Source organism: Corvus cornix, chromosome 1 (assembly GCF_000738735.6).
Source record: "Corvus cornix cornix isolate S_Up_H32 chromosome 1, ASM73873v5, whole genome shotgun sequence".
Classification (NCBI taxonomy): domain Eukaryota; kingdom Metazoa; phylum Chordata; class Aves; order Passeriformes; family Corvidae; genus Corvus; species Corvus cornix.
This window is the reverse complement of record NC_046332.1, coordinates 54,343,905-54,358,149: the sequence shown is the minus strand read 5'-3', so window position 1 is coordinate 54,358,149 and position 14,245 is coordinate 54,343,905. Positions and strand designations below refer to the sequence as shown.

The window sequence follows — 14,245 nt, the reverse complement described above, 5'->3', positions numbered from 1 at the left end:
GGTATGCAGATTTAATTTGTCTTGTTTTACTCACCAGAAGCTCAATTCCCTTCTTTGAAGTCAGTAAAGTAGATCCGAGAAGGCCATTAGCATTACAGTGAGGAAAACCTAATTATTAGTTTCCTCAAGTACTGAACTGTGAACTCTTACCTGGGTTTGTATTTTTATGGTTTGTGTGTATGTGTATAATGCTTGTACCACAGGAAGAGAGTTTGAGCTAGTAAGCCCTTATGAACCTGAGCTGTCTCTGAGCAGTTATCCTGTGCGTGGCTCCACTAGCTGTAATAGCTTGGCATCCTTTTATTTCTGATAGCAAAGGGAAATCTGTAAATGTGTTTCTTGTGCTGTTCTTTCTGATCACTTTGAAAGCTGCATTTTCAGTAGGGCACTTGCTAACAAGCTTTTTGTTAGCTGTAGTTCTTGGCAATGCATTGTTTGTAATGTGTTCTGTTAATTATCTCTTTAGTAAAGTAAATTCAATCATAAACTGAAATGTGGATTGATGAAGTTTTTGCTCACATTCAATTTTTTTCAGTAAGTGATGAGTTGAATGGGGATGGTGCACAGGAAACCGAACCCAAACTGCAGCCTCTTTCAGATGACAGTGCTGCAGACACTAAAGAAAGTTCTGACAGGTCAGTGCCTTCATTTCAGTTCCTTATTTGACATATACTTTACTGCAGTTGAGAGAGTTCTCAAATTTGTATTTCTAAAGTCAATGTTTTAAACCCAGTTTGAATCCTGCCAGTTTTCAAAGTGAAAATGTTTTTAACTTGGCCTCTGTGGAACACCTGAGGTTTTGGGTAGACTTGTCTAATTTCCCACATGAGAATGTTGCAGAATAGGGCATTAGGTTGTGAATAAAGGTTCATGAGTGTTATCAGGGTTAGGATTTAAGCATCAGTTCTCAGGCTTTCCTTACTGTGCAGACCATCAGGTGTGTAACTTAGTCTCTCTGTGTTTAGTGTTTAGCCTCAGGTACTGGTTTGAAAGATGGGGGTAAATATGTCATTCCTTTTGTTTTACATTTTCTTGCTGTGTTTTAGCATGTAAGTTCTGGGAATAAGCTTTTTTTTTTAATGCAACTGAATATGTCTTTATATGTTGTTAGGACAGTTACACCATGTGAAACCCTGGGGCTTCTAGCCATGGCCTGTTTCTTTTCTGTGCTAAAAATATTGAACTACTAAAAAACCGAAACTTCACTGGTTGTCTAAAATGCTGCACTTCTGTCTTTTTTTTCCTCCTTTACTCCAAATAGCGAAAAAGAGGACATGGAAAGAACATGCCCAGGGAGCGAAGAAGTATCTAGCAAAATCCAAGGTTTACCTTTAAACGTGCATTATCAGAACCACAAGTGCTCTAGTGCATGTCTTGCCAACAGAGCAGCAGGCTCCTACAAGGGTGAAAATCCTTTGAAGATCCCAATCCTGTTTGACTTTCAAAGGCGCCATGCAAAAGCAGACTGCCTTTCAAAATCACTGGATGTGAATTACAAAGCTCCTTGCGGTCGGAGCCTGAGAAGCTTTCGAGATGTGCGAAATTACTTGTTTGAAACAGAGTGCAATTTCTTATTTCTTGATCACTTTTCCTTCAACACATATGTACTGTTGGGCAGGAACACCATGACTCCCGAACCCCTCGTGTTTGAGTTCGATATTAGCAACGGAGCCGAGTCTGTGCCCGTCTCCTTCTGTAACACTCTCGACCATGCAAGGTTACCTTATTTCAAGTATCGGAAGTCATCGTGGCCACGTGGATATTATCTCAACAATTTCTCCAGCCTGTTTGTTGATTCCTGTGACTGCACAGATGGCTGCATCGATAGGTAGGTAGAAGGATCTCATCTCAGGCCAGTGACGCATGATGCCTCAACAGCAGGGTGGTGGTGTGTGAAGGTGCAGTACCAAACAGTGCCAAACAGGACCAGCACTACTGGATATCTTGTGCCATGCTTTGTGTTGACTGACACCATTGTGTCTTTCTCTTCTCCAGAACTTGGGTGCTCCTACTGGTCCACCCTCTGTTGTAGGGAAGGAAGCAATCAACAGGTGGATTATTGTGTTCCTTTTCCTTTCTTCCCAAATTGGCAGTGCTTCTCCTCCAGGTGGAGCTGACAAGCAGATATCTTGGCTTTGGAAAAAGAGTAGGGAAGGGGCAGAGGCAGGTTTGTTTTCACGACAGGCAGGGAAGGATCCTGCATGACAATTTCTGTTGCAGCTCCTACTGTAGAACGGCATCTATAGGTGGGGTGGGACAGCCTCAAGGGATCAGATCATTTGGAACTTAGAAGGTTACTGAGGGCAAACAAAGAAACATCCCCGTTCCCAACCTCTACGTGTTGTCCTTCTCCTTGTCTAAACAGAAACTACAAAACTCTGTGGTAACAGAATACATTTGTGGTCTGAGCAGTTCCAGTAGTCTTGCTCATTGTCGTCTTTTTCTAAATCCCGGTAGCTCTGAGCTACAGACACTCTGTCTGAACTTGCCACAATTATCATATGCAAGTTTGGTGGTATTTTTGTCTACTTTCTTGAGGGGTGTTTGTCTGATCTCTGTCTATAGGTGTTACTTGGTGTTGCATCCATTTTGTATTATTGACAGCTAGGGGAGTTGCACATGCTGCTGTGCAACGTAGTTGCTCATGACCCAACAAAAGCTTGAAATTGCAGCTTGGTATAATGAAGCTTCAGTAATTTTAGTAATTTCATTTCAGCTGAGTGGTGGGAAACAGCAAGCACACAGTGTGCCACCTCTTTGCACTGAAGTCCCACAAGAATTGAGATGCTTTTGATGTGCAGTTTTGGGGTTTAGGATTTGCAGGGTTGCTGTGACTCTTTGGAGTTGTCATGACATACGATGGTGAAGACAAGCACTATTGCTTGAGTTCTCCACACTGTAAATTTCTTTACTTCCTGGGGGCTAAGGAGGGAGGAAGATAACCAAGTAGTGGCAAACAGGCTGGGATGCTGTGCCAGAGGAGGTGATTTTTATTCAATCGATCCATTTGACAGTGTCCTGCTTATAATAAGTTTCTGTTGTATGTCAGCTGTTTGCATCTGCCATTTAAGGAGCTTGGCAGAAGAATGGGGTTGGGTGGAGAGAACATGGTTGTTGTAAAGCACATGTAACCAATCAAGAGACTAAGAAAAAAGGTAGGGTAAGACTGAAACAGCCCTGTGGAGTAAAAGGAGCAGGGAGGGGGAATACGGGTGTATTTGTGGAAGTGCGTGTGTGTTTAGTCAAGTACATTTCAAATTACTTAGATTTATGATTGATTTATGCTGCTTCAAATAGATTCTGAGATGTTTTACTCTTACTTTTAGGTCAAAATGTGCATGCCTACAGCTAACGGCAAGAGGCTGTAGTAAAACTTCTCTGTCTCCAGGTGGTAAAAGATGCCGTGGATACCGGTACAAAAGACTGGAGGGACCTGTTCCTAGTGGGTAAGAAAGACTACGGGAGTAAAATAAGAGCATACAAATAAAATAGCAGTTAATAGTTCAGTCTAAGTGCCAGAGGATTAAAATATCCAGAGTTTTTGGATTAATGAAACCTTCCATTTTTGTCATAATTTTAGTGACAGATCAGGATAATAAAAAATTAATGTGACTTGAGTAATAGGAGGAAAAGAAAAGCTTTTGTATTGCAGATCCTACAATTTTCTAAGCTAAGATCAAGCTCCAAGAAAAGTGTCAAGAGTGACCAGAGTCCTAAAGATGCACCAGCCGGCTGCTGTTGGCAGACTTGGTTATGGGTGATTCTTCCCAGAATCTTCAAAACCATCCAATGCTTCAAGTGTTTGCTTTTTCTCTTACTCAGCTCCTGTGGATTAGTAGGTGGCCTCGAGAAGGTGTCAGATACTTCAGGTGTCTAGGAGAGGAATTGTGCAAGGTAGCTTTCTGCAATAGCCGAGGGCTTGAATCTACAGGCTTAAGGACACCCTCTCAGTCCTCTGTGTGATGTTAGTTTATGGCTGACATGCAGAATTAAAGTTGTCAGAGAACCCAGAAACAGATGCAAAAAAAAAGCACAATTATGAGTTCTTTTGGAAATGCTTCATTAAATCCTGAAATTCATAACAGCTGCAGTGAAGTCCAGGCATAGGTTGTCTTTTCTAAAATCTTTCAGTACAGAATTAGGTGCTTCATAGGGATTTCTGTTTCTGTGTGATTTACTCCTATAAAACAAAAATACAACATTTGTTTTTCTTGTATACTTATACCAACATTTGGCAGACAGACTCTTAAAATTTATGCATCAGCAATCAAGAAAGTCACAAGCTTCAGAGCATTGCTGCACAACCAGCAATGTTTTAGCCAGAGTCTTTATATTTGAGTCCACTGCCTTGTTGATACTTAGAAGGGGAATTAATAACAGGAACTTCATGATGATAATGCATCCTTTTATATTGTGTTTTGTTTTTCTTCCTCTTGACAGGATTTATGAGTGCAGTGTGTTGTGCAGGTGTGACAAACTGATGTGTCAGAACAGAGTTGTACAGCACGGCATTCAAGTCAGGCTGCAAGTGTTTAACACGGAGAAGAAGGGCTGGGGCGTCCGCTGCCTGGATGACATTGACAGGGGGACATTTGTTTGTACTTACTCAGGTAGCAGGAGGTGACCTGTGAAGACATGTAGCATAATTCTCCATCTCCTGTGGTGTGTGCCCTGGATTTTTTTTGAGAATGGGGAAGTATGGGGTTGGAAGAGAAGTGTAATCTTAACTTGCAATATGATCAAACGGACAGAAGAATTTTGAAGAGCTCTGCTCTGAGATGGTGACAAACAATCAAAACAATATGGGACAAAACCTATCTCAGACTGTTGGTTTTTTTCCCTCACAAATCTGTGCCTCCTATGCTAGGGCTAATTTTCCTTCAGTAAAAATCATAAAACCGTAGGATGGTTTGGGTTGGAAGGACCTTGAAGAACATCTAGTTGCATCCCCACCAGAGGCAGGGACACCTTTCACTACACCAGGTGGCTCAGGACCCCACCCAACCTGACCTTGAACACTTCCAGGGATGGGGCATCCACAGCTTCTCTGGGCAACCTGTGCCAGTGCCTCCCACCTTCACAGTGAAGAAGTTCTTACTAATATCTAATCTAGACGTACTCTCAGTTTAAAGCCTTATCACTACATGCCCTCGTCTGATTCAGTTTGCATGTCAGCCTATATCGACATCCTAGAATTACAGACAGCATCCATATTTTGCTTTCCCAAGTAATGCTCTTGTATTTGTTAATATAAGTTTGACCTGTGATAGTGAATGTGACTCAGCAAACAAGCATTTAAAAAAAAAAAACAAAACAAGAAAACTTGTCTTTTTCTTTCAGGTAGATTAATGAGCAGAGCTGAAGTATTGAGAGATGCTGAGCAAGAGCTGAAAGAGAAAGGTGCAGTGAATGACAGAGGTCATGACTTTTCTTCCAAAAAAAGAAAACTTGACCCTGATAGTTCAGACTCAGTGATCGAACTGGTGCAGACGGATGAAAATGACATTCCTGAGAATGAGGAATCTTTATCTAAGACTGTGGTTAATGAAAATAAATCAACTCTGTAAGTTTAGCAAAATAAGCTTAAGCATAGCAAAACTAATATTCTGCTATTCTAGAACTCTATTGTATAACTTAGAGTATGTCCTCATATGAAGGTGGTGGTTTTTTTCTTTCTGAACTTCTTTTTTAATTCCTGATTATTTCTTCTAGTAGGACAGAGTTTTTCCTCTATATTAATTTTACTTATGTGTACCACTTGTCATTTTCTAGAAATTCAGTTCATCTCTTGGGTGTACTTGATCTGTTTAGGACTAACGGTAATGCTAATTTGAAAGAATTAATAAAATATACTTAAGATAAATTATTTAAAGATACTCGATGACACTGAAGGGTTTGATAACATATTAGCCACCAACTGTTCTGCCCTTTGCTCCCAGTGTCTAAATCTTTTCTTATTTGTAACATAACCTTTCCTGCCAGAAACCTTAACCTCTCCCGTTAAGAGTCTGACAACACTGCACTTTTGCAGTGAATATGTTTTCATTGTACACTCAGGGTCTCAGAGCCCATCAGAATTCCTCCAGTAAATTCAAATAACTGCATGCATGTGTCAATAGCATGCTCTAGTCTTTTCACATGGAAGCTGGGAGCATGTTTTCTTAAACTTTATTACTTTCTCTGCCGCACTTCTTTGTAAACACTTCCTTTGTACTACTCATAAATGATTGCAAATTCTAAGTCTTTCCATAGTAGAAGGTTATTGTGGATCTTTGAGAAGCAACATGAAATTGCAAATGGAAACTTTTAAAAATATCTGCTACTGTATTCTCATTTGCATTTCAGTATCTTGGAAATTTAGTGAATTCATAATTTTGTAATTTCATAATTATAAGCAATCAGCTAAGTTTTACTTCTGCTAAGTGCTGTTACTAAAAATTGCAGGGAAGGACAGTTTCTAAGTTGCCTTTAGTGCACTGCTATGTTAAATCCCACTAATTTCCTTTCCTGAGAATAAAAATGTTTTCACATGGGCTATGTAAAAAATAATTCAGAAAAAAAGACTTTGTTATTCTGCCCCTTAAAAAATGACAGTCCAGCTGAACTGAGAAACCTCTGAGAGGACATCAGTGTGCTAAGCTTGACATGTCATTCCCTCAAACAGGTTGCCTTTAGAAGCATATAGTCGTATAATAATGTCACATCTTCTCGTGGCCTCTGTGCACTCTGAGTTTACAAAGGGGTTTAAAGCCTTAAAGAGTAGCATTTCTTGCCATTATCAGTAGCCCAAAAAAGTGCCATGATGGAGATTTTTGTGGCAGGAAAACACACATAAATGTTTTACATTGAAAATTTTCTTGAATAAGAGCCGTTACATATTGCTAGACATTGTACAGATATTAACATTCATTTTGAAACCGGTATTTTCTGCTGCGCTCTGAATGTAGTCCGGATTAATGTGCTGTTAGAGTTTTTAAATGTTTACACCAGATAACTGCTTCCCATCCTTCCTCAACCCTCTCCTGATGTGAGTGACTGAGGTTCTTTTGTGGGAGAGCATTCTCTAAATCTGTCATACATTGTCCTCCCCCTCTGTCCCCTTCGCTATCCCTTGTCCCCACAACATCTTTGCTTTCCTAGTTAAAAGCTGTACTGTCAAAACTGTTGACAGTAGTAGCAGGAAAAGGCAAAACTCTGTTGGTGCTATATTTTGAGATAATCTGATATAATAACAATAAAGCTATTTGTTCTCAGCAGGGCAATTGGAAAAGGATGTAAAAGCAGCTGCTGATCTCTCAAGAAAGTTCGAACAACTGCTTTCTTACAAATACTATAGAGAACCCAGCCTAGGTTCTCAGTTCTTAAAAGCAAAATATTCGGAGAACGTGGGGTGAGACCAGACTGCAGGCTCTGCTGTAGTTCCTTCTAGAGAAGAGACTGGAACTAGAGACTGTTAGAGGAATGTCTGTTGTGAGAGTTACTTGTGGGTCTGTTTGTCTTTTATAATTTCCTTTTGACCTTTCTGTACAGGGTTCATCCAAAGAACTCAAGTAATGCAGCTGTGAGAAGGCCTGGAACTAGAACACTTGTTTTTCGCAATCACCAGCTAAAAATGGTAATAAGTGGCTTTAATAGATTCATTTTTTACTGTGCTGAGTATGTATGTTAATTTTGACATTTTCATCTTGCATGTTTAGATAGTTCTAATGACCTTTCTTCATGAGATTGTGTCACACCGTGAGCTAGGCTGCCATGCTGGAACCTGCACCCCATCCCTTCTCCATTATCAATCCTTCAACATGTTCCCCCAGACCAGCACTATCTACTCTCACAGCCTTTCCTTCTCCACCTGTGCCGGTTTGGGCAAATTTGGAAATAATTCTCTGAGAGAAGACAGGTTACAACCATCCCTCCCCCACCAGGTTCAGGAAGAAAAGAATTTTCCTCGAAGGAAAGTGAAAGAGATAAAAACGATTTATTTAACAAACACACAGAAAAGGATAATAATGCTAAATAATGAAACCTCTCGCTCTGCTGAGAGAAAACCTGGGAAAATTTCAGAGTCCTTCTGTAGGTAGCCTCTCTCCTCCTCCTCGGAGCTGGGTTGGGGTGGGGCCCCCTCCTCCAGGGCCTCCACCTTGGTGGGAAAAGTCCCGATGTGTTCTGATGTTGAAACAGTCCAAAAAAAGAAGAAGGGAAAAAAAAAGGAAGTCCCAGGAAAACAAAAGTTCAACTCTCCATCTCTCTCTCTGGAGAAAAAGTAGCTGAGAACTGGCTGAGAAAGCAAGCCGAGTGCTTCCCTGTGCTCTTGCTCTCGCCGCTGCTGAACGCAGAGAGGAGTCTCTATCTCTGTGTCCTTGAAAACAAACTGCTTTGAAGAATTTTGCTGGGTTTTTTCTCTCCCCCCTCTCAGGCTCAGTTTAAAGGCATAGAAAGGCACAAAATTAATTTCTGGGCATAGGGCAGCGATATGGGATACAACATCATAAAGTCACCCCAAGACACCACCCTTCCCTACACTCCAGCCTCAAGAGCCTTAAGTAATTATTCTCCTCCTGCACCCCTTGTAACTAAGTACAGGGTTAGGGGGTCAGAGTGATAATATTTTTGTGATGTGCTCCCAAAGAATGGCATAGCAGGGAGAGAAGAAAATCTCAGGATGTCTATGCAGTTTTCTCATACAGTGGCAGAGTTGGGAGGGCTGATCTGAGTGTGACTCCTGACCTTTCATGAGTGTGACATGTTGTCACATTGACACGTGCAAAGGAGGAAAACTGGTGTGAACTTATGCTGTAGGTTTTACTGGATTCATTGCCTGTAAGAAATGCGTATGGGATTTTCATGCTAACATTATGCAGTGCTGTCCATTCCAGAACTCCCATAACTAATTGCCTTTTTGTGACAGGAGAGGAGAAATTCTGCCACATCCAGTCATTTCATTGAAACTGTGTAAAAAGCATGTTTGGGATTTGGCTGGGCAACTTACAATTCTGGTGAAATTGTTGGGACTTAAGCACTTATTTACATGTCTTATTGACTGGGGGGCTCTTTCCTGGTTATTTTGAAGGATAATTTGAAATTAAGATAAATGTTACATTGCAGTAAATGTATTAACTTTTCCAATTCAGCCACAGCTATACATTACAGTAGATTGGAAAATTCAGCCTTGGAGTTCTAAAAGCCACTTGCTGTGCCCTGTTGGCCCAGAGTTGCATACAGCAAAATCACATCACAGCCTTTTCATTTGATACACAGGTGCACAGTGCCAGCTCAGATGAAGATGATAGTTCTCAGATTCATCAGTCAAGCAAAACAAAACTAACCAGTGGAACAAAGAAAGGAAAAGAAAGTAGGTTTGCAGAGCTCTACATACTGCATGCTTTGTACAGTTGTGTCCCACCAGGTGATAGAATTCAGTGTAGACAGTTTGGGCAGGCCTGTTCTTAGAGTAGAACAATGTTGTCAGTAGATGTTGGGACATGTTGAACTGTCCCAACAGCAGCTTCTCAAATACAGTGCAGTTGTGGGAAAGCCAGTCTTGCAGATCTTGCTGTGTCACACCCAGTACCTGTTCCAGCCAACAAAAATTGAACAGGATATAATGCTCAGGTGGGGGGACCTCAAGCTGGAGAGGGGCAGTGTGAAACTGATGCTATTTGCACATGCATCTTTCTTCTGTCTTAATTACAGTTTGTGACTCTCTTGGGAGTTAAGGTGGAGAATGATAAAAAAGGCTACATGGAAGAAGTCAGTCTGGAGTGGGATTTGAGAAGAGTGAGACACTAGGTCACTCACAGACACCTTGAGCAAGTGCTTAAGGCACCAAAGCAGGAAACAGTCATTTGTGGGAGGATTGATGAGAGTCATGGAAAAGTTGTGTTACAGACTTGTAGATAGCAAGGAAGCTGCTTAGATTTTGGAGGATGTGGGAAAGAGTGGGTGGGTAAGAGTTCAGGGCCAAACAAGGGTAAGGCTCTGGCCTTAAACTGGTGCTGAGAAATAATATACATGTCCATTGACAGAATCCACCCAGCAGCAGAAGGAAGAACATCTGATGGAAATTGGACAGACTGGCTCTGCTGATGTGGACAGTGCAGGATGCAAAAGAAAGAGTCTGTCACTGCAGGGCATTGATTGTGGCAAGTCAGGTGTGCTGAATGACATGTGTATCATGAGGCCATCTAACAATGCACCCCTAAAAGCTGACTGCAAAAAAGAAAATAGCAGGCAGTCAAAACAAGATGCACTTTGTGAGGAGGCTGATGGTGATGGGATGCTTCCCAAGAATGCTAATGAAGAAAATATTTACATACTGGATGCCACAAAAGAAGGAAATGTGGGTCGTTTTCTAAATGTAAGTACTAAGTTGCATGGTTCTCTTTGTTGTGTCTGCAAATACATCATTTACTTATTTAAGCTTAAACTAGAAAGCTTTTGCACATAAACAGTATGTGTGGTAGGTGCATGACAAGAGAGGCACATGTGGTGCTCCCTGCAATCACAGGTGACAGGACAGTAGGTTGGGTCACACCAGCTGTTTGTGCCTCCATAAGCTGATACGTGCTATGTACCAGCTGCAGTTTTTGGCACCATTGGCTTCCTGAGAAACATACTCCCCAGTAATGAGTGACAACTTTTTCCTGATGGCCTTTCTTGGGGGTTCAGAGAGCAAATAGCACATTTTGTTGAGCTGCATGCCTTCTCCCAGCCTTGTTTATTTTGTTCCCCAGCCATTGCAAATTCTAGTTTGTGCTGGTTTAGGACAGGTGTTGTGTTATTGTACAAACCTTCCCTACTGTTCAATCATAGGTTCAGAAAGTGGTGTGTCATACTGTGTACATGTCTGCTAAATAAGTCTCTCAGTTTTGACTTGCCAAGAAATAAATAGCAATGAATTGCCAAGTACCTCCAGCTAAGACAAATGATTCATAGACACATCTACATCACATCCTGTACTTGGTCAGCACAAAATCGTTTAATCCATTGCTTGCTCCCTAGCACTGCTGCCCTGGCAATGGCATTGGGTAATAAACATTCTGTGTGGGCTGGAGAAGGGAAGGAGGAAACTACCTTTAGCAGTGACAGATAGTGACACAAAATAGTTTTTTCAGCCAACGATGTGGTGTTGGACTGTTTCTAATTCAGATTTTTCCATTTTACAGCACAGCTGCTGCCCAAATCTCTTTGCACAAAGTGTGTTTGTAGAAACTCACAACAGAAGTTTTCCATGGGTGGCATTCTTCACAAACAGGTGAATTTCTGGAATTTTAATGTTGTTCATTCAAGGCACTAGGGGACAAAAGCAGTGCTTAGTTATTAGGACATAATTACACTGAGGGGTGGGGCAGATGCTTAGATTATGAAAGCACAAAACTACCTTCTTATTGGTGACTTCTTATTGTGCACTGAAGACAGAAGAAATAGAACTTGTTGATTATCACTAATGAGTTTTTCTTCAGTTTTGCACTGAAATGTAAAGTAGGGAAACTTAATTTTGATGTGTCCACTTCACTGATACCTTCTTCAGTGGAGAAATAGGTTTAACTCAGCATGGTCATTTGGAAAGCCACGATTCACTCATCCCACTGTTGTGTCTCAAGGAATGGCCACCAGATCTGGGTCCCATAGGGCAGGATTGAACCCCACAGGATATTAAGGTTGAGACACTTTGTGGGCCAAACAAGCTGGCTTCAGTCCTTGTCCTCACAGCTATCAAGACAAGCAAGTGGTCTGGCATGTCATGGGGATGTGACAATAGGATACTGAGAGGTGAAAATTGTCGCTGTTGTACCGAGAAAGGCGAAAAACGACATGAATCCAGTTTCAGGATAAGTGGCCAAAACGGCTATATTTAATTATATAAATCAGCTTATATAGCTTTGTTTACAAGGATGGCGTGACACCATTGGTCCCTTGATCAACCACCTTCTAGAATGATTGGTGGAGGCTTTACAACACCCATTCAAAATATTTTCTTCAATATACCATAACAGCTTGGAAAACAAGTTCACAGCTGTGCAATAAAGTCTTGGTTTACAAAAATCTCAAACCGTTTCTCAGCTAGCTTGCATGAGAAGGAAAAACTTCACAAGATGCTACAGCAGCTGGAAAATTCCTCTGCTCCTAGCTTTTTAGTATCCACAGAAAATTTGTTCTGAAAGTAAAAGATGCAGGTATTTCCTTAGTGTCTAAGAGAAAGGGAGGTACAGAGAGCTGGTACCAGTGAGACACAAGATGGCAGCAGCTAAACCCAGAAGAGGAAAGATTAATTTTATTAATTAAGTTAGCTGATGTGCATGCCAGCAGTAGTACTAGGTGAGAATACAACAGAGAGGAGAGGCTTTGTTCTGACAAACCAGTTCCAGGGAACACTGGTCTTTTGTGGAGCCTTGCAGCTCTGCTCCATGCTGACACAGATATTGTGGATTGCACTGGGAGGTTTCCAAGACAATGTTTTGAAATATGTCAAAAAAAGGTTTTGTTTTAGCTAGAGTCTTTCTTGCTCAGGTACTCAGTAAAGAAGTGTAGTGGGACTGAGGCCAGTAGTGAGAGGTAATAGAGACCAGCAAAGACACTCAGGGAAGAAGACTGTTGAAGGAGAGTTCCCCTCACTGGCTCTCCGTTTTCTGGGCATCACCCTTTTACAACTTTTCTAAATTAAGGACGTCATCTGAAACATTGAGCTTAATTGTGTTCCTTCCATGAACTTGCCCAGTCACCTTTTTATTTGGTTTACATGTCTGGCCTCTAAAACATCTCAAGTCAGCAAGTCCCAGGCTGCAATTTTGTGCTGTATGAAAAGTCCTCATTATTTGTTGTCTGTCTGCTGCCTGGGAATTCACTGGCTGTCCCCTATATCCAGGGAGAAACATCAGAGAATTACTCTCTTCATTACAATACTCATATTTTACATTTTCCATCAGTTGTCCATCAGCATCTTAGTCTCAGGTATTTAGTTTGGCATTCATTTTGGACAATGAATTTCCTACCTTAGACATTTCTTCTATTGTACTGTCAGAGCAGCTGGTTCATGAGGAGCGTGTGTTTAATTCTGAGTCTTGGGCTTTGTGCACATAGTGCAATTGCATTAAAATGTAGCTTGTCAGACCAAAGATGACAGTCTTCAACCACTTATCTAGAGATCTGTTCAAACTTCAGTGATGCACTGTACATAGGAAAAATAACAAAACCATGTTGCTCGTTTAGATGTATCACTTACATGGTTTTCCTTTCTTTTTTTTTTCTTTTTTTTTTTTGTTTTGTTTTGTTTTTTGTTTTGGGGGTTGGTTTGTTTGTTTGGGGGTTTTTTTGTTTGTTTTTGTTTGGGTTTTGGTTTTTTGTTTGGTGGGGTTTTTTTGTTTGTTTGATTTTTGTTTCTCAGAATTTCCCTCTAAGTTAGAGCACATTGTTTAGACTCCAATCCTTTTTGCAATCTCCATAGCTTTGTTAGGCAAAGCAGCACCAGTGTGCCAGAGACTTCTTGTATCCCTTGTTTCTCTCCCAACAAGCTGCCTGTGTGATGCTCCCTGCCCCTTACAATTTTTGGGTTTGAATGTGTGTTGTTGGTGACAAATTGTAAGCACAGTACTGTTTCACTTAGTTCAAACAAATTAACCGAGTGTTTTATTTCTTAGACATGTGAAAGCTGGAACCGAACTCACATGGGATTATGGTTATGAAGCTGGAAGCATGCCAGAGACAGAGATTTCCTGTCAGTGCGGAGTTCAGAAGTGCAGGAAAAAAACCTTATAGGCAAAGCTTTCCTACTGTCAACACATCTTGTACCTGGGGATTTATATGATGGAAGGGATGACTACTCAGTGAACAGCCCTCATTTCCGTGGTGCTAACTGCATTCAGCTAAAATGCCTTTCACCTGATGTTTTTCTGAATTTACATTTAAACGTCACTTTTGTAGTTTGCAGAATTAGAACTGTTTGTCCTAAGAACAGGCATCAAACTTTTCCTAGATAATTTATGTTCTCCTGGTCTTCCTCCTCCCTGCTTCTAATCTGCAAGTAAAGTTCACAGTGCACTGGTAGAATTCCTCCTCCGTGCTATCTGCAGCAGAGACACAACTGATGAGAGCAGCAGGTCCTTGGTGCTTTCTGTGCTCCTCCACAGGTCTGAGTTAGCAAAACTCAGGTTTCTGAAAATCATTATGAATGCAAGGCTGCCTGTGTGAGCACTAGGAGTTGTTAAAATACACCTAAGCCTGATGGATCTGGTGGGACAGATAGTCCTGA

The 14,245-nt window shown here is 41.2% G+C and overlaps 1 protein-coding gene across 1 annotated transcript in view; it reads left to right on the top strand.

The window, feature by feature from the left end:
- LOC104689965 (histone-lysine N-methyltransferase SETDB2) overlaps positions 1-14,245 on the top strand; it is a 48,780-nt gene that overhangs the window by 5,309 nt on the left and 29,226 nt on the right. The window contains exons 5-14 of the mRNA XM_039555555.1: positions 536-635; positions 1,262-1,828; positions 3,327-3,446; positions 4,441-4,610; positions 5,341-5,563; positions 7,531-7,615; positions 9,256-9,349; positions 10,023-10,354; positions 11,163-11,251; positions 13,635-13,749. Coding sequence (XP_039411489.1) covers positions 536-635; positions 1,262-1,828; positions 3,327-3,446; positions 4,441-4,610; positions 5,341-5,563; positions 7,531-7,615; positions 9,256-9,349; positions 10,023-10,354; positions 11,163-11,251; positions 13,635-13,749 — 1,895 coding nt within the window. The remainder of the gene's footprint in view (positions 1-535; positions 636-1,261; positions 1,829-3,326; positions 3,447-4,440; positions 4,611-5,340; positions 5,564-7,530; positions 7,616-9,255; positions 9,350-10,022; positions 10,355-11,162; positions 11,252-13,634; positions 13,750-14,245) is intronic.